The sequence below is a fragment of the Oncorhynchus mykiss genome, chromosome 11 (assembly GCF_057628025.1).
Source record: "Oncorhynchus mykiss isolate SJ-2025 chromosome 11, ASM5762802v1, whole genome shotgun sequence".
Classification (NCBI taxonomy): Eukaryota; Metazoa; Chordata; class Actinopteri; order Salmoniformes; family Salmonidae; genus Oncorhynchus; species Oncorhynchus mykiss.
Genome location: NC_143032.1, coordinates 23,906,311 through 23,926,292, shown reverse-complemented (window position 1 = coordinate 23,926,292; position 19,982 = coordinate 23,906,311). Strand labels below are relative to the sequence as shown.

Genomic DNA, 19,982 nt, shown 5'->3' with positions numbered 1-19,982 from the left:
CTGTTTAATCAATGATATAATTTTTTAAAATTAATTTATTTGTTCAATCATTAATTTGTGGTACATATGGAAATATAAGCTATAAACGTATATGATAAAAGGCAACATCATCCATAAACAGGTGAAAATGCTTTAGAGGAAGTTGTCTCCTACAAATAAAAATGTGTGAGATGGCCTCCCAATGATTCCCCTGACTGCTAATGCTTATCAATTAAACATCGCCATCTGGTGGGAGCAAGAGACATGACAAGTAAATAAATTCAACTAGACAGGAGTTGTTTGACTCAGAGCCAAATGCAAACCACTGGTACTGAACCTGAACCAGCACGTATCCAGTAATACCATGAGATTTATTTGCGCCAGATGTGTTCTGCTGAGAGTTCACTTTCTCAACATTGCACGTTATACCCATAAATAATGATAAACTTTAAATCAGCAACCCTGGCACAGAACATGCACAGTAACAGGTCTAAGTGTGTGTAAGGAGCTACATTCTTAGCTTGTACATATAGCTACGTAATATAGCTTTGGTGTCCATTTGATGTTGCACATACAGTGAATTTGCATCTATAGGCTGACGTCATTGGATTTAGCCAAGTTGTCAACAATCTCACTACCTTCAAACTAGTGAATAGGCTTACTGAATACTGAATGATGGATGGCTTAGGTTATAGTTTAGCAAAACTCCATGCAAACAATAGAACAAACATCATAATGTCCAAACAATAGAACATAGCACATAACACTAGCTGACACATCCACACTGAGTGTTTGTCAGCCTGATAGAATTCTGTTGGTTACCCGAACAGCTGTTATGATCACAGGGTTACACAGCCACACTCCAGATGTGAGGAGCATCAATTACAGATGCACCTGAGTCTGGTGATTGCATAAATTATTAAGTACAATATTGATGTCTAGAGCCGGTAGTCTCCTCAAGGGAGCAGGATTTAGGTAATATGAACTTTATCAAAGGCCCACTAGGCTTAAGTGGTTTTACTGTCTGTCTGTGAAATAAAATGCATTACTACAAAGATGATAATGTGGAATATCTACAGGACTCATTTGCAACACACATTTGATGACGCTTCTGATAAACAGCATCACAGACTAATTGCTTGAACAGACAGATGGTATAGGCTTAAGATTTTAGAGAATAACCCCAGGGGCTACAAAATAAATGCACAGATGTGCAATAACCAAACACATAAAGAAATATTGGATGAAAGGAGAGGAACGAAATAAAGAAGAAATAGAAACGTATGGGCTGTTTTCTTTTGTTTTCTCACTTCTATCTCTCTGGCATCTGTTGATGAAGAGTAATGTTAACAATACCAACTTACTAAAGGACCAATCCAGGCTAAGGTAAGAGGTGACATAAACTTTCCCTTACCCCCTCTGGTGGTCACAGCCTATACATACAGTTGGCATGAGCATGACGACTTAGCCTGAGAAACTGATTTACCGGCCATCTAACAGCAGGAGTTGAACATGTTTTTTTTTCTTCTCTAGAGTCTGGCACAACATTTTGAGGTAGTAATACACAAACAAATCATCGTAGGTTTGATATTTTTCGGTGCCCATGCTTTTGATGAATTATACTTTTTGTTGATAACCCTGATCATGTGTGGGCTTCTGCATCTGCAATGAAGTGGACTGAAATGCGTGAAATGTTCAGGAGGCAAGGAATGTGACATTAGGAGGGAGTGTTCAAATCAATCAAGTAAAAAAAAAAAAAAACATCTGCATTTGCCTCTAGCAAATATCCGACAAAACACTAGATGCTATTGACTGCCAAATCTAGTACCCAATAATTGTGTTGTTTTACATGTGTTGGCACCTCTACCAAATGCATATATGCATATGCATTAGCATTCAGCACCTTTTTGTCTGAAATATCTCAACACAATCTCAATTTTAATTGCTGTTAAATGCAAGTTTAATTCAATCGCTTACAATAAAAAGGCAAAATTCAATTGAGGCATCTTGCATTCTGACATAAATGTTGTTGTCATTAATAGTACGTATGGAAGAGAGAGAGAGAACAAGTGCCTGGTGAGGACTATAAGACATCCATCATTAACTTTGCCCATTTCTCTGTCGTCTTCTAGGGTGAATTAATAGAGTGTCACAGGGAGGACGGTGGGTTGCCTGAGGCTCCGAGGCAACACTCCCTCCACCGTCTGTTCCTGCTGCTGCGTTCTCACAACTCAACTGATGACGATTATTAGCTCACTGACTAGTCTCTTCTCACAGGCACTGTGCAGGATGCCCCGAGTCTGACGAGAGAGACGACGTACAGACAGACTGAAAGGAGTGAATCTCACCCTGACTTAACTGTCTGGCAGGCACAACAAGTCGACAGACACCACAGCTGGTGGTGGTTAAGAGACAATGGAATTCTAAAATAGCTACTGATGGGGAGTGTCTTCTGATAGAGTACCTCTAAAAAAAGAGTTAAAGTATATACTTTCAGGATGTTCCTCGGTATATATGTCATTGAGTCAGTGTCTCTGTTATCAGAAAGAAGTCATAAAACCCCTGTTGTAAAGTATAGAGAGGAACCTAAACTATGCTTGTCTGTTAATGAGGAGATGGCGTTTGTGGAAAAATAAATACTCTCTTGTAGTACATTTCAAAGGAGTGGACAAATGTCCTTTAGAATTGTCTGTATTTAAAGTAAGCCTCTGCTTCAAATTTCATATAGGTGCACTAGAGCGAAGTCTAGCCAACATCACAGTTAGCGGTTGTTGTCCACGGGCAGCCTGAATCTTTTCCTCTTATGGTCTGGCTGGCAGGCAGCAGTCATTCCCTACCACAGCCCCCCCACACACGCCTCCTCTAGCCTGTTTAAGAGGATTATGGGCATGTTTTGACCCTGTAGGACGGTCAGGAGACTGGCTGTGGATGAGACCAGAAGTAACCCGATTAAAGGCTAGAGCTCCAGAATGGAGGCAAATGCACAGTATGACAGAACCAGAGGTGAACCAAAATGAAACGCAACATCTATGTTTTAAGTGAGAAGTTACACTGGTCCGAAGCCGAAAAAATAAAGGAAATTCACATGAGAAACAGAAGGGACAATTTCACCCAGGCACTATCAAGGTTTTCCAGCACAGAGCTTTGACCTAGGACTCGTGTTGGGTTACTACTGTGCTGACAAACAAACATGGCAAATTCAAACAATGTATTGTGCAATTACATTTGTCATTAGAAGATATTATCATTGGGTCATATACAGTTTGCTCATAACAAGTCACACGGTCAATTGTAGATATGAGAGGAAATTGAAACATAGATTGTAACCTGATGGTATTATAGTATTAAGGTTAATATAGAGGATATGCTATTAAAAACTGTTCAGGGTCATTGATATGATAAATTAAATGAATAAAAGGTAAATACAGTATTTTGTCATGCAAGGAAGGAAGGATTTGTTACATATATAGGGCATGGTTTTCCATATCAAATATTCATAAAACAAACTGCACTTACTGCATTTTTACAACAAAAAAACATTTAGCAACAAATCTCTGAGATCCATGATTAGACTATAATAAAACCCATTATATTGCTTTGTAGTTTGTAGTAACAAAATGACACATTCTAACAGCCCTATTCCCTAATAGGCACTAGAGATTAAGATGAGAAAGGTGATCAAATGCCCTGGGATTTTATCCTGTAATCCTGAACGTCAGACATCAAAAATCCACCCCCACCCCCCCCCAAAAAAGGTAGCCTGGTAACCCAAAATACACTGCTCACATTCTGTTGTGAAGTAAAACAAAAGGCAAACATAACATTTCAGTTTGGTTCCAAGCTATGATCAATTCCAATAGTATCAAAGTATGCGAGTGATTTGTCTTCAACAACTACCAAGTAACAAGTGATGGGATCGTTCGTAAACGACCGGCTTTTTGGTGAATGTCGGGAACCGAATCACATTAGTGAAAAAGCCATTAATTTGGTATACTGTTGCTACTGCTTTTAGAGTTCCAGACAATTATCTGCAGATAAATTATATAAACATCCTCTGAAGATTGTAATTCCTCACTGCAGGAGCAACAGTGAGGAGACATTTTCAGGTCCACACACATTATGCAACTTTGTAGATTAGCCATTTTTTCAGTTTGAGGTAGTTTTAAGCGCTACTGAACAAAGAGCCATTTGGGAGCCAATTGAAATGCTCTTTTAGATGAACAGAGCCAAATAAGCAGGCTCACTGAAAAGACCTGAAACGCCAATCACTACTGGTCCCTATTCAGATGATCACCTGTACATAGTTCATCTTGGGAGAGTGATAGTTTAGATAAGTATTTTCTTTGAGGCAAAAAAACACAATGATCTCCCTAATATCATAAATACAGTTTAAACGGATTACACTTTTTGGCCAAATATGAACACAATGCACTTGTTAGGTTTGTCCATGGAAGACATCTGGGAGGCATCGATTGAGTCACTCACTTTTCCTTTGCTTGTTCGTACACCGAACACAGAATCTGATTACCCTGTGGCTCTAGCTACGTGTGGGATTTGTAGAAATTAATAGTGCAGCTAGGGCCCTTCTGTTCTGCTGCAGACTCCCCAATATAGGCTGGTTAACGCTGCAGTGTTTAATCTGGTTTAACCAGGGTATCCAGAAAAAGCAGACAACACATCAAGCTCTGACTGACTAATAACATGACCAAGAGTATCCATCCATTACTCTACAGCTGTGCAGGTCTGATAATCTAGGATATTGCATAGATGACAGGAATTGGCTAAGTGGAATTTTGTACCTCTGATAAGACCGCTTCCTGACAGCACCATTTTACATGCAGATGTTTCACTGGGCAGTGATGTTAAGAAAAACATGGGCCAGGTTACAGTCCAACACTGGACTCCTGTCAGACCCAATACCCATCTGTTACAGGCCACAATGGGCAAACACTGCATGCTTGGGTGTGCTGAAGGTAATGTTGCATACATACAGGACATTGGGAGTTAATTTACATTTTCAACAATTGTACATGTTTCTATAATCAGATCCGAGATGGAGGATACGGTGTGAATAAGAGGCGAGATTGTGTTATGCGCTTTAAAAAATGTGACATTGTGTTTTTATTGCCTCAGAGTTTTACATCAGACATGCGGCTGAACTTTATTGGTCAATACATAACAGAAAAGTCTAAAAGCTGATGAGGTCCTGGTCTTGAAGCAACAGCATTACTTTAAAATCCGTGGACCTTCAACTGCTCCTCCCTGACAATGCCGATCTGTGTGGGGGGGGGGGGGGTAGACACAAATTAGGCTACACAGTGACAGTAAGACCACAGGACACACTAACAATACAAACAACAGCCAGTAGGTTACAGTCGATGTGACTACAGAGCCAAGAGTATGTGGGGAAAAAAGCCCATGTTATGGGACCAATATTAGCATTTTTCAAACATCATGGTAAAAACATCTATACATGACTGAGCTTCACAAATCGATTTTTCGATACTTCCAGATGATTTGGACAATGATACACGAAAAATTGTAATATCGGTCCCATGACTTGAGTGGGATTTGTGTCACAAATGCTAAAACTTTAGCAGGTGGAAACAGTGCCAGGGAAAATAAACCAAATCTTGGATTGCTGTCATACCTTGTCCGTAGACTGCTTACAGGGTAAGAAAACCAATGAATGATTTTATCATTTGGGTGAATTACCCCTTTAAGGATTCCAGCATTAAGTTTCTGCACCACTGACAACCCTGTTTTTTTTTTTTAAAGGGGCTACCAGATTCTTTCTAGGTGAAGTTCTACCTCAGAATCAAAACATTGTCACAACTTTGATAATGCTCCACTACAGTTTGGTTTTTCTATTGGTTTTCTGTTAAGTATTCATTTTAGACTATGCTTAAGTAGTATAGAGTATGTGTGTGACCAAGTTGTGTGAAATGCAGCAAAGTATCTAACATCTGATTACTTGAAGGCATTTACTTATCCAGAGAGACTTACAATCAGTGCATTCAACAAGTGTAGGTAAAACAACCACACATCTGAAAGAAGCTTACCTCCATGAGAAACTGGCAGATGTTTTTTCTCTGGTCTCCCTGCAGCTGGATGACCTCACCGTACTCAGGGTGTTCAATCACAGTACCATTGCAGGCAAATTTCTGTCAGGCACAGACACAACCCCAGTAAATCACATGATTAGCTTTGTGTAAATTAGCTGACATTGGCATGAAAAGTTGAAATAGTAAACAAACACTGTCTTGGGTATTTGTTTTGTAACACATTACAATTAGAGACATCTGAAAACATGACCAGTTAAATAATAGAAGACACAGGGAGAGGTTGAGAGGGGCATGTGGCCAAGTAACCTTTCTATTAGCATTCAGTGCAGGACAAGCCCAAAACCCCTTTCAAGCACTAGCTAGCTACATCTTCGTGTGTGTGTGTGTGGGGGGGGGGGGGGGGGGGGGGGGGGGGGGGAACCCCAGTAAATTCCCCAGTGATAACTGGTGGCTTATGGAATAAAACAGACCTATTGATGCTGCAAATAGATTTTCCACTCTGCAAAGGGTAATAGCCATAGGGGTTCAGCATCATGCACTTTGAGTGTTGCTTGTCATTACAAATGGATGTAAACAAAAAGTCCTCAAGCTAATCCCTGCCTACACATACCTCAATACTCCAGTATCTCTGCACATTCGGTACTGACAGTGTATATAGCTTCGTTTGTTTTCTTAGACTTTAATGTTGAATGTTTCACTAGGCTGGGGCTTGCAAGTTAAGATTCTTGTACATAAAAAAAATACAACTTGAATACGTCTAGACCGCATCATCACCTTCTTGAAGGCCTTCACAAGCTTCTTCTTGTCGTAATCGGCCGCGATCCCTTGAACAGTGGTTAGGGTCTTGCGTCCGTTTCGTTGCTGTATCCTTATGTGGATTTTATCTTCTGTCCCTGCCGGGAGTAAGTCGTCACCCTTGGTTGCATCAGCAAAGGGATCTGAAAAGCGAGGGGGGGGGGGGGGGGGAGATCCTACGCGTTTATTTAGCTACTCATGCAAGGCTAAATTCGGTGACGGGTGTCATATCAAATATGCACTGTTAATAGCTAAAAAAAAAAAAAAACATTTTACCTAGAAATACCACTTTCTCTCGTCCTGGCTGGCTACTGTAATCTATTAGATGGTTAGCTAGCTTGGATTCAACGTTCACTAGGTGACTGACTGGTCGTCTTGCCCCGTTTAGACACCCAACACGATAGAAGCGTAAAACATGGATAACATCCCTAACCAACGTTAACGCGTAAGTTAATGACAGACCGTAGCTAACAGTTCAGCAGTTGCCATGGGAAGTTGGCCAGCCAACGTTAGCGCCAGCTTTTAGCTATACAACTAGTTTACAATAATTTAGCCGGGCCATCGTATTTCATTAAGCTGTTTATTTTCAAAACAGCCGTGGCTAAATTGTACCATCAAGTCAAGGATGGTCTAAATGTACATTTGCTAACGTAGTAACGCTACAGTCAATTAACGTCAGCCTTTCTAGCTGGCTAGAATTTGCGCTTTAACTTACCAAAAGATTGGAGGTTCTGAATAGAGGACATGCGATATTAGGACGATAACTTTGTGGAGATGAAATATCTCGGCGATGTAATGCCGTGCCTATTTATACGAGTATTATTTAACAAAGTAGCTCAAATAAAAGGACAAAAGCAACCTCAGCGCACGACTCGTATCCTTGACAAAATGGCTTCGAACAAAAAGTATTCGAATCCGTTTGCTTTTGTTCGACTTCATCGTTGGTGCTGCTAGCAAGACATCCACCACAATGAATCTTTGGACTCAATACTGCCATCCACCTTGTTGGAGGGACGTTGCCTAACCAGTAACTTTGGTGAATATAAATAGGAAATGCATAGTTTGCACAATTGTTTATTACACATTTTGAACAATTACTTTATTATAAGTCACTTACAGTATTAATAATGATATACATGTAATTTAAACATTATGGGTGAAGTCAATTTAAAATACCGTTTTATCATCCAGTGTAAACAAGGTATCACAACTATTTTCGGTATGATTCTGAGCATAACGTTATAAAATGTCAAATATACAGTCAAAGTGAGCTATATTATAGAAATATCATGACAGCGCATCTGTCCATTGCTCAGCAGCTCATGACATGGCAATTCCAACAAGTAGTGCTCCCAAAAAGGCCATATTTCCTAGGAAAAACAGGACCAGTAGTAACAAAGCCTTGCATGCCTGTGGGGAGAAATGAAAAGTCAAATCACACCTTAACAGAATAGTTAAGAATGTATCACTTTACAAATCATTAATAAAGTAAGCATTTAAAAATGTGATTCAATGGTGGGATTCAGCCTACCGATTCAGAAGCACCCTCTTCGTTATCTAGAAAAAGGAAAAAAAGTTAATTGATGTAGTATTTTTAAAGAAAAGTGAAACCTGTACACTGCTGTTGCTGGTATTCGTTTGTTTATTCAAGCTTATGTGTCGCCTATCGTCCTTCATCAGAGCTTTAGACAAAGGCCAAGAGTCATATTTTTTTGGGGGGGGAAGAAATCGTCTTTAAGATACAAACCCCTACAATATTGAGCAACCTAATATTGTGGATAGCATTAACCGGAATTTAATATTGTATATATTGTATATTTGTTTTCGCTCACCACTGCACTTGCAGCGCATGTGAACATCTAGCAGGATGTACAGTGTTGCCTCCCATCCAACAAAACCACCCATCACCTTCAGAAGCCACTTATCCTCAGAGCTGTCAATCAACGACAACCCAGTGAATATGGCCACCACTGGAAGAAAATGTGAACACAATTACTAACATGTCCATAGAGCAACAAACGTCTGACAAATACTGACTGAGAAAATAAACACTTTGTACTACGCAAATAAAAAATATATCACAATTCCTTACCAGCTAAAACTTTTATCGCCACTGCATTTAAAGCATGCGACCAATTAAAGAGGAATCGCCTGTGAAAAACAGATAAAATATGGCACATAGTTTATAGACAATTACACATACGCAAACTCCCATACAGGAGGTATGATTATAGATCCCTTACCAGCGATGGTGAGGTCCACATCGGAACATGGCAACGATCGGCTGGAAGAAGGCCAGAATCATCATGACGCAGCCCAACACAGGATGGGCTCCCTATGAACACACTGGCCTCATAAAGTGTCTCGTAACCATTTCAATTATCTGAGCCTTCCATAATGAAGTAGGTTTGTTTTAGTAAGAAAACTGTAGGCTAGCCAGCATTAGTCAACTTCATTCAGAAGAAATTGGCTATTAAGACTGACGTTTGTTTTAATAATAAATGTATAGGCGCAATAAAAAGGTTTGATTACATACCCCACTCCAGCCTCTAACATGTGAGAAGGACAAGATGAAGGCAATGATGGTGGCAGCAACAGTTAGTGTCATAAGAAACACGTGTACCTGATGAACATAAAAGCCAAGAGGACATAATGTGGCATCATTATTTAGTACTAAGAACTTTCCACCTAATACAATCTAGACCAGGAGTTCTTAAACTTGATCAACTCCAATGAGAAATGTACCATCCTCCCGTGACGCAAATAGTCTTCCAACAAGCCAAATTAAGGCAAGGCGCGACAGGGTGAAATTACATTTTGCATTGGTCCTTTAATATTAGAAAACAAAATCAAACTTGATGCAAACTCTTTTGTTTTATCATACTGTCAATGTTATGGAATTTGAACCACATTCAAATTGACATCGATAATTTCAAAGCTCAATACATTAAATCACAATCTAAAAGCCCATTACATAGAGAACGTTACAAACTAATATCTACATAGTAACTTACTTTGTGACGGTGATATATATATACATATACTTTTTTTTATGTGTGCGATTGATTGGCTAAATTCGGCAGAGTTGTCTTTAACTGCCATTTTCCCGAAAGTTGGACGGTTCAACTAATTTCTCATCTATCGTCATTCAAAGTGTGGTTACATTAGATAATCTTTGTACACGTTGAATATACTGATGTGGCAAAACATTTATTCTAGATAACATTTTAATTTTTAAAAAATGCACTTCATGTACACGTGTTTAGTATTTTGCATTGAAAGATTAAGTTACACCAAGTATACCAAACATTGGGAACACCTTCCTAATATGGAGTTGTGCTTTTTGTCTCAGAACGGCCCCAGTTCATCGGGGCATGGACTCTTACAACGTGTCGAAAGTGTTCCACAGGGATGCTGGCCTATGTTGACTACAATGCTTCCCCTAGTTGTCTGGATGGTGGCTCATTCTTGATACACATGGGAAACTGTTGAGCGTGAAAAACCCAGCAGTGTAGCAGTTCTTGACAAACCGATGCACCTGCTATCTACTACCATACCCTGTTCAAAGGCACTTGCCTTACCCATTCACCTCCTGAATGGCAAACAATCCATGTCTTAATTGCCTCCTTTATCCTATCCTGCCCCCCACCAGGGTGTGTTGCCTCGCCTTAAAAACAAAGTGTTTGATTATAGATGTATTCTCATAACTACGACACACCTCACATGCCTAGGGCCCACATCCTGACCCATAGACAAAGAAACCGTTATCTAGACGTGCCAATGTGATTGACATCTATGTGCTGGCTTAATATAGCTTCAGATGTCTGCGACTGGGAGTTCCAGGATTTCGGCCTCGCAAACACACGTGACAGCCCGCTTGACACTTAGCCAATCATGCTATAGTAAAAGGTACCAATTCGATAGCAGTGGGGTGGAGACATTTCAATCTAAGGCGGGCGATTAATCGAACGCCGTTATACTGTACCCAATATGTTAGTGTAACAGAAACTCACCAGAAACCAAACATCGTGCCAACATTCCTTCCCATTGGCCACACCTTTGAGATACCTGGCTGTGATCATTCCTAGACTACCTGTGGTCATCCATGCTATCAACATCAGGGCACCTGAAGCGCAACAGGATAACCAGTCATCAATACACTAGTATCTGTAGTTATAATCAGTATATTACAATAACGTTTGAGGTTATGCATGAAAAGTCTGCTCCCTAGGACAACAGTAACATTACCATGTGCTTTGATAATAGGAGGCTGGATTGCATTGGTGATGCCCTGAGGTCTTGAAATATCCATCTTAGTGTCACTGAGGAAGGTGCTTGTATGATGCCCAATTTCCCCTGTAAAAGTCAACCAAAAAGAGAAATAGGATAACCTTAGTTCAGCATTCATGTGTGTCGTATGTTGGCTTGACGTCATCGGTACCACGCCCAAAATATTATAATTAAGCAATAAGGCCTTAGGGGGTTGTGGTACATGTGCCTTCGGGAAAGTATTCAGACACCTTGACTCAGGTTCCAGCCTTACTCTAAAATGTATTAATTTGTTCCCCCCAAATGTGACACTTGGCATTCAGTCCAAAGAGTTCCATCTTGGTTTCATCACACCAGAGAATCTTGTTTCTCATGGCCTGAGTCTTTTAGGTGCGTTTTGGCAAACTCCAAGTGGTCTGTTATCTGCCTTTTACTGAAGAGTGGCTTCCGTCTGGTCACGCTACCATAAAGGCCTGATTGGTAGAGTGCTGCAGAGATGATTGTCCTTCTGGAAGGTTCTCCCATCTCTACAGAGGAACTCTAGAGCTCTGTCAGAGTGACCATAGGGATCTTGGTCACCTCCCTGACAAAGGCCCTTCTCCCCCGATTGCTCAGTTTGGCCGGGCGGCCAGCTCTAGGAAGAATCTTGGTGGTTCCAAACTTCTTCCATTTCAGAATGATGGCAACCACTGTTCTTGGGGACCTTCAGTGCTGCAGACATTTTTAGTACCCTTCCCCAGATCGGTGTCTCGACACAATCCTGTCTAGGAGCTCGACGGACAATTCCTTCGAACTCATGGTTTGGGTTTTGCACCAACATGCACTGTCAACTGTGGGACCTAATATAGACAGGTGAGTTGCTTTCCAAATCATGTCCAATCAACTGAATTTACCACAGGTGGCCTCCAATCAAGTTGCAAAAACAAGGATGAGCAATAGAAACAGGATGCACCTGAGCTCAATTTCAAGTCTCATAGCAAAGTGTCTGAATACTTGTTTTTTACTTAACACATTTGCTAACATTTCTAAACCTGTTTTCGATCTGTTATTATGGGTTAGTGTGTAGATTGATAAGGAAAAATAATTAAATACATTTTAGAATTAGGCTGTAACGTTACAAAATGTGATGGAAGGGGTCTGAATACTTTCCGAATGTACTGTACCAGGGCTAAAGGCTGGTCTTCTGCACGACAAGGCTTGGATAGCCCTTAGCCTTGGTATATTGGACATATTCGCAAAGCACCTTATTGCTATTATAAACTGGTTACCAATGTAATTAGAAGTGAAAATAGTCATACCCGTGGTATACAGCCTGATATACCACGGCTTTCAGCCAATCAGCACTCATTGTTCGAACCAACTAGTTCATATTCCTTGTTAGATAACAAATCTGTTATAGTAATCTGAAAATCAAATGGAAGAGGGATACAACCATGTCCTCTCCCTCATACTCTACCATTACTGGTTGGTCCGTGAGCAAACATGAGGTAGTAGGGGGAACTGGACCGTACCGATCGCGGAATTGAGATGGGGCTCCTAGTCGTGAAGGAACAGCTAATGATATCATCCTGCATTGAGGATTTAACATCAGAAACTTTTCCCTACAAAATGACAAACAAGAAACATTTGCATCAATACCGATTGTTTTAGGATTTATTAAGCATCAGGGTTGTGGTCAATTCCATTTAGATTCAGTCAAATCAGGAAGTAAACAGAAATCCCAATCATTGGAATGGACCCCAACCCTATTAAGCTTTATGTAAACACCTACGTCATTCATGTCATAATAACAAGCGAGCGTGAGAGAAGTGCAATACCAGAGGAACTATGTCCGGCCGCCTTCTTCCTGTTGAATAGGCATGTTGCAATTGGATGAACCCGTTACTGTCCCGGCCACAAATAAAGATATCATCATTTCCCTTATGGGAAGAGGAGAGGAACACAGTCACATCTGTTGAATTTGCTCATTCAAATGTAGAGACATTCAGTCCAGTTACTTTTATATAAATGAAAAAGGAACAAGTTTAGTTAGAAAATTGTTTAAGGGATAGCCTGGTTACAGATCTGCTAGCCCAGTCTTGCCAACTCCTAATGGGCATTGTCATGCCAAACATGTTTGACCATTATGAGTACCAGGCTAGATGAGGGCAGGTTGAAGGCAGTGAGCGTTACCATCATCTGGTCATCTGAGAAGCCGATGGCGATGTAGCCATCTGAAGGGCCAGTCATTTCCAAATGGATGGCTGCATCCCTGGTAGAGGTCATAGCAGATAGGAAGTAACAGTCTGGGCTGACCCCAGGGTCACAGTTCAGAGGTTGCCTGAAACAGACCTTACTGCTGCCACATCCAGCACTCGAGATGGACAACTGTTGCAAACAAATCAATCTTACTGTAAAGCACTTGGGACAACTGATGTAAGTTCTTAAAAATATATAAGTCTGAAAATCTAATATGGCAATATTGTCAGAGAGTCAGTTACGTGTGATACATTAAGACAGATGTTTCAAATACTATTATCCAACACCATACGTACTGAGGATTGGGATGGAAATACTGCTGTAGATGAGGCGGAGGTGGTCGAGGTGATGGGTATGGATGTGCTGTTAGCTGGTGTTGCAGTAGTGCCACTGAACGTGACTGGATAACTTGTCACGCCAACCCAGAAGGTGGAGAAATCTATTACAAAGGATGCACTAGCAGAACAAATAGTTAATGTAATAGCATCAAGGATTGTTTTCCCAGACTCAGTATTACACTAAAAATCATGTTCAATGGTGGTTCTCCATTGAAAGTGCTTTTTAGTCTAGGACTAGGCTTAATCTGTGTCCAGGAAACCAGATCTGAGGGTATAAGTACTGAACATTCTGGTTCAGGAGCTACAGGATGGATGAATCACCTGAATTGGATAGAGTTAAGGCCATCTGATGTGGGGGCCCTCCATGTTCCCTGGATGGATAATTTAGCTGATGCTGATGTGTGAGAAACTGCAGACTTCTGGGAACAGGAACAAAATGATCCATGAATATTTAGTTAGGCTTTATTCCGACGCAGCAGGGTGATTCCACACCAGGAAGGCCTAAAAATGTCTGGTATCGCAGATTTTCTATGTGAGAATTACCAGAAGACGTTCTAGAAAGGATGTTTTATATTCTTTTTACATTTGTCTCAAACCATGAAGAAAGTGGCCATTTTAGACCTATACATGCCTCCTGTAAGACCCTATCAATCGTACATGACATAGACATGCTGTCATTTGTTTTACATTAACATCAAATCTAATTTATTTATATAGCCCTTCGTACATCAGCTGATATCTCAAAGTGCTGTACAGAAACCCAGCCTAAAACCCCAAAAAGCAAGCAATGCAGGTGAACATGAATTTATTTAACATTATATATATATATATATACACACATACACAAAAAGATGCATGCCTAAAGAAAACAGAGCACACTTGCCATGGGACAACCACAGCAGGTTCAACTTGCCCGGCTCCCATTCTTTGTCCATCTTTCACCAACGTGGATGAACAAGAGCTCAGTTTTAGGCTTACTGGAATTCAGTAAGCCGCAAGTTATTTTTTTTAATTAAAAAATAACAATTGTTTAAAGGTCCCTGCTACTACTAGGTCTCAGAGTTTAACCTGGTCTCCACACACACACACACCTTAGACTTGTGGTGCAACCTCTAAATTATGAGCACCACCAACACAGTTAATGGAAGCACTGGTTAAAAGGGAACTCCCTCTGCTAGTGATTCGCTGAATGTGCGATCTTAGAGGGCTGTGGTTAACAACCTATAATGTCAATTTATATCTATAAAACTGGCATCATCTTCAAAAGAAATAGCCCACTGGAAATTTGAGCAAATTGAAGAGAATGTAAATAAAACATTTTAAAAAATCAAATTATTTATATATTAAAAGGGTACTTGAGATTCAGATTTCATGTTAATTTATTCAATGTGAAAAAAGATTTGAATCTTGACATATTCCATATTTAGATCACTGTTAGGAGTATAATGACACCAAGATAGCTGCATCATGTATGGTTCACCGATCATAGGGTCTTACAGGAAGCATGTTTAGGGCTAAAAGGCCTAAAATCATAATGATTTTCCCCCCAAAAGATTGTAATAAATATGCCCTCCCAAATTAAGTTCCTATGTGAAAATTTCCAGGCCAATCAGATGCCCCCCAAAAATTGCCTTCCTGGGGTCAAATGGCCCAAAACATATTTCATGAGCAAACTACATAATGTAGGCTAGTGGGTTTGGGGTAGCAGGAACAGCAATGTGGGAACAGGATATTTGATCACTTTGTAAATAGAGCGTTTCTTACATCTCAAATACATTTAGGGCTAAAAAGGGTTAAAAAAAAATACCCTTTCAATGTTATGTAATACTGTAGCTCTCATAACAGCAAAACAGGCTATAGGCCATGTGGGAAGACATAATTAAATTACACAATCTCTATGGGAAAAGACTCACAGGTTGCCCGTTGCAGGTGAGGAGCTGGGCCTCTCCACCTGTTACAGTGAAGACTCCCAGAGGACTGCTTCCATTAACTGCTCTGGCTTGTAACATGAACCCAATGAATGGAGTGGAATCTGCCAGGAGCCGGACTGTCAACACAGTGTGTAATTGATTTAAAACACCAGTTGCGTCACCATAGAAAATGGAGACAGAGATTCAGCTAAACCATAACATGAGTAAAAACTATAGTGGTGAGTGTTCAAGATCACTGCATGAAAAATATGACATGACTTTTCACCTGTGATTTCATCGCCCTCCTTGAAGCTGGACCGGTCAGCGGTGACAGAGAATGGTGCAGGGCTCTGCTGTGCGGTTACGAAGTGTTGCGGTGTCATATCGTCACACGCCTCAGTCACCTCTCCGGAGCTGTAGCACCGCACGATCCGCAGAACACACGCAATGATCAATATGTATCGATCCATCTAGATTAAATGAAACCGAAAAATAATTAAGAACAGGCTACTGATGGAGAGCGTGGCGTACCTGAGTCGACAAGTTAGGGTGTTTGGGTGAGGGCAGAATTTCTAGTTTAGTGCCTTGTGTGAGGTTAACGTTAAGACAGAGAGAGGACCTCCCTTCTGGATACTAGTGTGACAAGTACGGCGGTTGCCTTAAGCACTTAACCCTGTGAGACCAAAGTGTTTTTACAACACAAAAATACAGCTAGTTCTGGCTCAGAACAGTTCGTGTCATTACTATTTATTTTCTACATAAACACTACATCTTATAGAAGACAACAGTTGCTACTATACACCTGGGTATAAGGACATGAATTATGTAATACAAGTAAACTGAGGATGCAACTTAATAGAAATACTTAATTGCGCAAAATAGATTGGTATTAGGTGATCAAACAAAAGCTCGCCTTTCAGACAAACACACTACACAGGGAGTCTCCAACCCTGTCCCTGGAAAGTTACCCTTCTGTAGGTTTTCACTCCAACCCCAGTTGTAACTAACCTGATTCATCTGATCAACCAGGTCATTATTAGAATCAGGTGCGGTAGATTAGGGTTGGAGAAAAAACGTACTGCATGGTAAACTCTCCAGGAAGAAGGTTGGAGAGCCCTGATATAGAACAATCTGAAAACACCATTGTTGCTCTATCTGGCTTGAGCAATTAAATAATCAGGTACACCTGAAGTGTTACCTACCATGCAAAATTAAGCCAATAAAAATGAATACAATTTAAATACTTAAAGTAACTGTCCATTGTTTCCAGATTTCTATGCAATATATTACATATAATGAATTACAATATGAGTGAAATAGTTTTTCTTCCAGAAAATGGTAATTATATTAAAACGCCACTTTTCTGTGTTGGAATGGTGTAGGCGTACCCCAACAACAGAATGGCATGGAATTATACCATCATTAAACATATAGATGTGAGTGGACCGCTGATTAGCCAGCTCAGCCAATGAGCTAATATGACATGTTCTTTGAGGAAATAGCAAGCAGTTTAAAAACTGTTTGGATTGAGGTGTGGTTTTATAAGTGTTTTTTCTCTAATGTATGCTTTTGCCACAAATACAACAATAGGACAAGTCAACAACTTTATTTGGGTATGAGTTATATACAAAATTTTAAGTGACATTTTAACTGGACATTTATTTTAATTTAACTGTTGGTAGTTGGGACTTATACACTGCTCAAAAAAATAAAGGGAACACTTAAACAACACAATGTAATTCCAAGTCAATCATACTTCTGTGAAATCAAACTGTCCACTTAGGAAGCAACACTGATTGACAATACATTTCACATGCTGTTGTGCAAATGGAATAGACAACAGGTGGAAATTATAGGCAATTAGCAAGACACCCCCAATAAAGAAGTGGTTCTGCAGGTGGTGACCACAGACCACTTCTCAGTTCCTATGCTTCCTGGCTGATGTTTTGGTCACTTTTGGTCACTCAGGTAGTGCAGCTCATCCAGGATGGAACATCAATGCGAGCTGTGGCAAGAAGGTTTGCTGTGTCTGTCAGCGTAGTGTCCAGAGCATGGAGGCGCTACCAGGAGACAGGCCAGTACATCAGGAGACGTGGAAGAGGCCGTAGGAGGGCAACAACCCAGCAGCAGGACCGCTACCTCCACCTTTGTGCAAGGAGGAGCAGGAGGAGCACTGCCAGAGCCCTGCAAAATTACCTCCAGCAGGCCACAAATGTGCATGTGTCTGCTCAAACGGTCAGACACAGACTCCATGAGGGTGGTATGAGGGCCTGACGTCCACAGGTGCGGGTTGTGCTTACAGCCCAACACCATGCAGGACGTTTGGCATTTGCCAGAGAACACCAAGATTGGCAAATTCGCCCTGTGCTCTTCACAGATGAAAGCAGGTTCACACTGAGCACGTGACAGATGTGACAGAGTCTGGAGAGGCCGTGGAGAACGTTCTGCTGCCTGCAACATCCTCCAGCATGACCGGTTTGGCGGTGGGTCAGTCATGGTGTGGGGTGGCATTTCTTTGGGGGCCACACAGCCCTCCATGTGCTCGCCAGAGGTAGCCTGACTGCCATTAGGTACCGACATAAGATCCTCAGACCCCTTGTGAGACCATATGCTGGTGCAGTTGGCCCTGAGTTCCTCCTAATGCAAGAAAATGCTAGACCTCATGTGGCTGGTGTGTCAGCAGTTCCCTGCAAGAGGAAGGCATTGATGCTATGGACTGGCCTGTCCGTTCCCCAGACCTGAATCCAATTGAGCACATCTGGGACATCATGTCTCGCTCCATCCACCAATGCCACGTTGCACCACAGACTGTCCAGGAGTTGGCGGATGCTTTAGTCCAGGTCTGGGAGGAGATCCCTCAGGAGACCATCTGCCACCTCATCAGGAGCATGCCCAGGCGTTGTAGGGAGGTCATACAGACACGTGGAGGCCACACACACTACTGAGCCTCATTTTGACTTGTTTTAAGGACATTACATCAAAGTTGGATCAGCCTGTAGTGTGGTTTTCCACTTTAATTTTGAGTGTGACTCCAAATCCAGACCTCCATGGGTTGATACATTTGATTTCCATTGATAATCTGTGTGAGATTTTGTTGTCAGCACATTAAACTATGTAAAGAAAAAAGTATTTAATAAGAATATTTCATTCAGATTTAGGATGTTATTTTAGTGTTCTCTTTTTTTTTAGCAGTGTAGTAAGCACTGTTTATGGAAGGATTTGAATGTTGATGAATGAATACAAAATATACAATTATAGTTGCTTTAAATTAATAACTTTCATACACATTTAAAGAGTCCAATGATGTCTCTAGTGAAGGAGCCTCTCCTTCAAAGCTAGCCTACATGACATCATCCCAACTTAAAGAGCTTCAGAAGGACTTTATTACAAGAATACTGTCAAAATAATTTAAAATATATACAATACTTAACTTTTTAGATGGACATGTTACATATTTAAATACAGCATTTGTTAAAGCTTACATTTAAATGTATCTACTATCAGCTCATAATAACACTAAAGGGCATTGAGAATAAATAGTTGAAATAAGGTTATTGTTCACTTTATACTAACTTCCAATAGCAGGCCTATGTTACCATTGGTAAGTGATGTTATTTCACTAGGTGGAAGGCTACTCCTCACTCTGCGCTGCAGACTTACTTGGATGCTGTCCTGGACACAATTAAAAAGGAAGTGTCTGGTGAACAAGACTGGGGAGAATCTCAATTGCCTACTTCTTGTGTCCCCTCTGATCGCATCTTTCTCAAAATCCATTAGAGAAGGTCAGAGGGGAGGGACCTCTTGCGTTCTCATCCAATGGGTTTTGAGGAGGTGAGGAGAGGGTGTGAGGAGTATGCAATTGAGATTCTCCCTAGGACATACAGTGCGTCAGAAAGTATTCAGACCCCTTGACTTTTCCACATTTTGTTATGCTACAGCCTTATCCTAAAATTGTTTAAATACAAACATTATCTCAATCTACACACAATACCCAATGACAAGGCAAAAATACTTTTAGAAATGTGTGCATAAGTATTCAAAATAAAAAACGGCAATACCTTATGTAAGTATTCAGACCCTTTGCTATAAGACTCAAATTGAGCTCAGGTGCACCCTGTTTCCATTGATCATCCTTGAGATATTTCTACAACAACTTGGAGTCCACCTGTTGTAAATTAAATTGATTGGAAACGTACACTCATATCTATATAAGGTCCCACAGTTGACAGTGCATGTCTGAGCAAAAACCAAGCCACGAGGTTGAAAAAAAATTGTCCGTAGAGCGCAGAGACAAGATTGTGTCAAGGCACAGATCTGGGGAAGGGTACCAAAACATTTCTGCAGTATTGAAGGCCCCCAAATACAGTTTGGAACCACCAAGACTCTTC

At 40.7% G+C, this 19,982-nt stretch overlaps 2 protein-coding genes across 4 annotated transcripts; both read right to left on the bottom strand.

Moving 5' to 3' along the window:
* Window positions 1-5,071: 5,071 nt before the first annotated feature.
* On the bottom strand, window positions 5,072-7,831 carry eif1b (eukaryotic translation initiation factor 1B). The gene is made up of 4 exons (XM_036935212.2): window positions 7,555-7,831; window positions 6,819-6,982; window positions 6,042-6,143; window positions 5,072-5,255 (listed from the first exon to the last, which is right to left on the bottom strand). The coding sequence occupies exons 1-4, from the start codon at window positions 7,583-7,585 to the stop codon at window positions 5,211-5,213; spliced, it is 342 nt and encodes a 113-aa protein (XP_036791107.1). The 5' UTR covers window positions 7,586-7,831; the 3' UTR covers window positions 5,072-5,210.
* Window positions 7,832-7,897: 66 nt separating this feature from the next.
* LOC110535505 (ferric reductase 1) lies at window positions 7,898-16,580 on the bottom strand. 3 transcript variants are annotated; one of them, XM_021620541.3, is made up of 16 exons: window positions 16,508-16,580; window positions 15,881-16,064; window positions 15,598-15,731; window positions 14,006-14,103; window positions 13,643-13,802; window positions 13,281-13,475; window positions 12,926-13,027; window positions 12,565-12,709; window positions 11,088-11,195; window positions 10,853-10,965; window positions 9,376-9,462; window positions 9,083-9,174; window positions 8,932-8,990; window positions 8,672-8,809; window positions 8,371-8,396; window positions 7,898-8,249 (listed from the first exon to the last, which is right to left on the bottom strand). In XM_021620541.3, the coding sequence occupies exons 2-16, from the start codon at window positions 16,062-16,064 to the stop codon at window positions 8,160-8,162; spliced, it is 1,731 nt and encodes a 576-aa protein (XP_021476216.3). In that variant the 5' UTR covers window positions 16,508-16,580; the 3' UTR covers window positions 7,898-8,159. The 3 variants fall into 3 exon arrangements, with proteins under 3 accessions (XP_021476216.3, XP_021476217.3, XP_021476218.3); XM_021620542.3 differs by having other exon boundaries at window positions 14,006-14,100; XM_021620543.3 differs by lacking the exon at window positions 16,508-16,580 and adding an exon at window positions 16,126-16,226 and having other exon boundaries at window positions 15,881-16,008.
* Window positions 16,581-19,982: the final 3,402 nt, after the last annotated feature.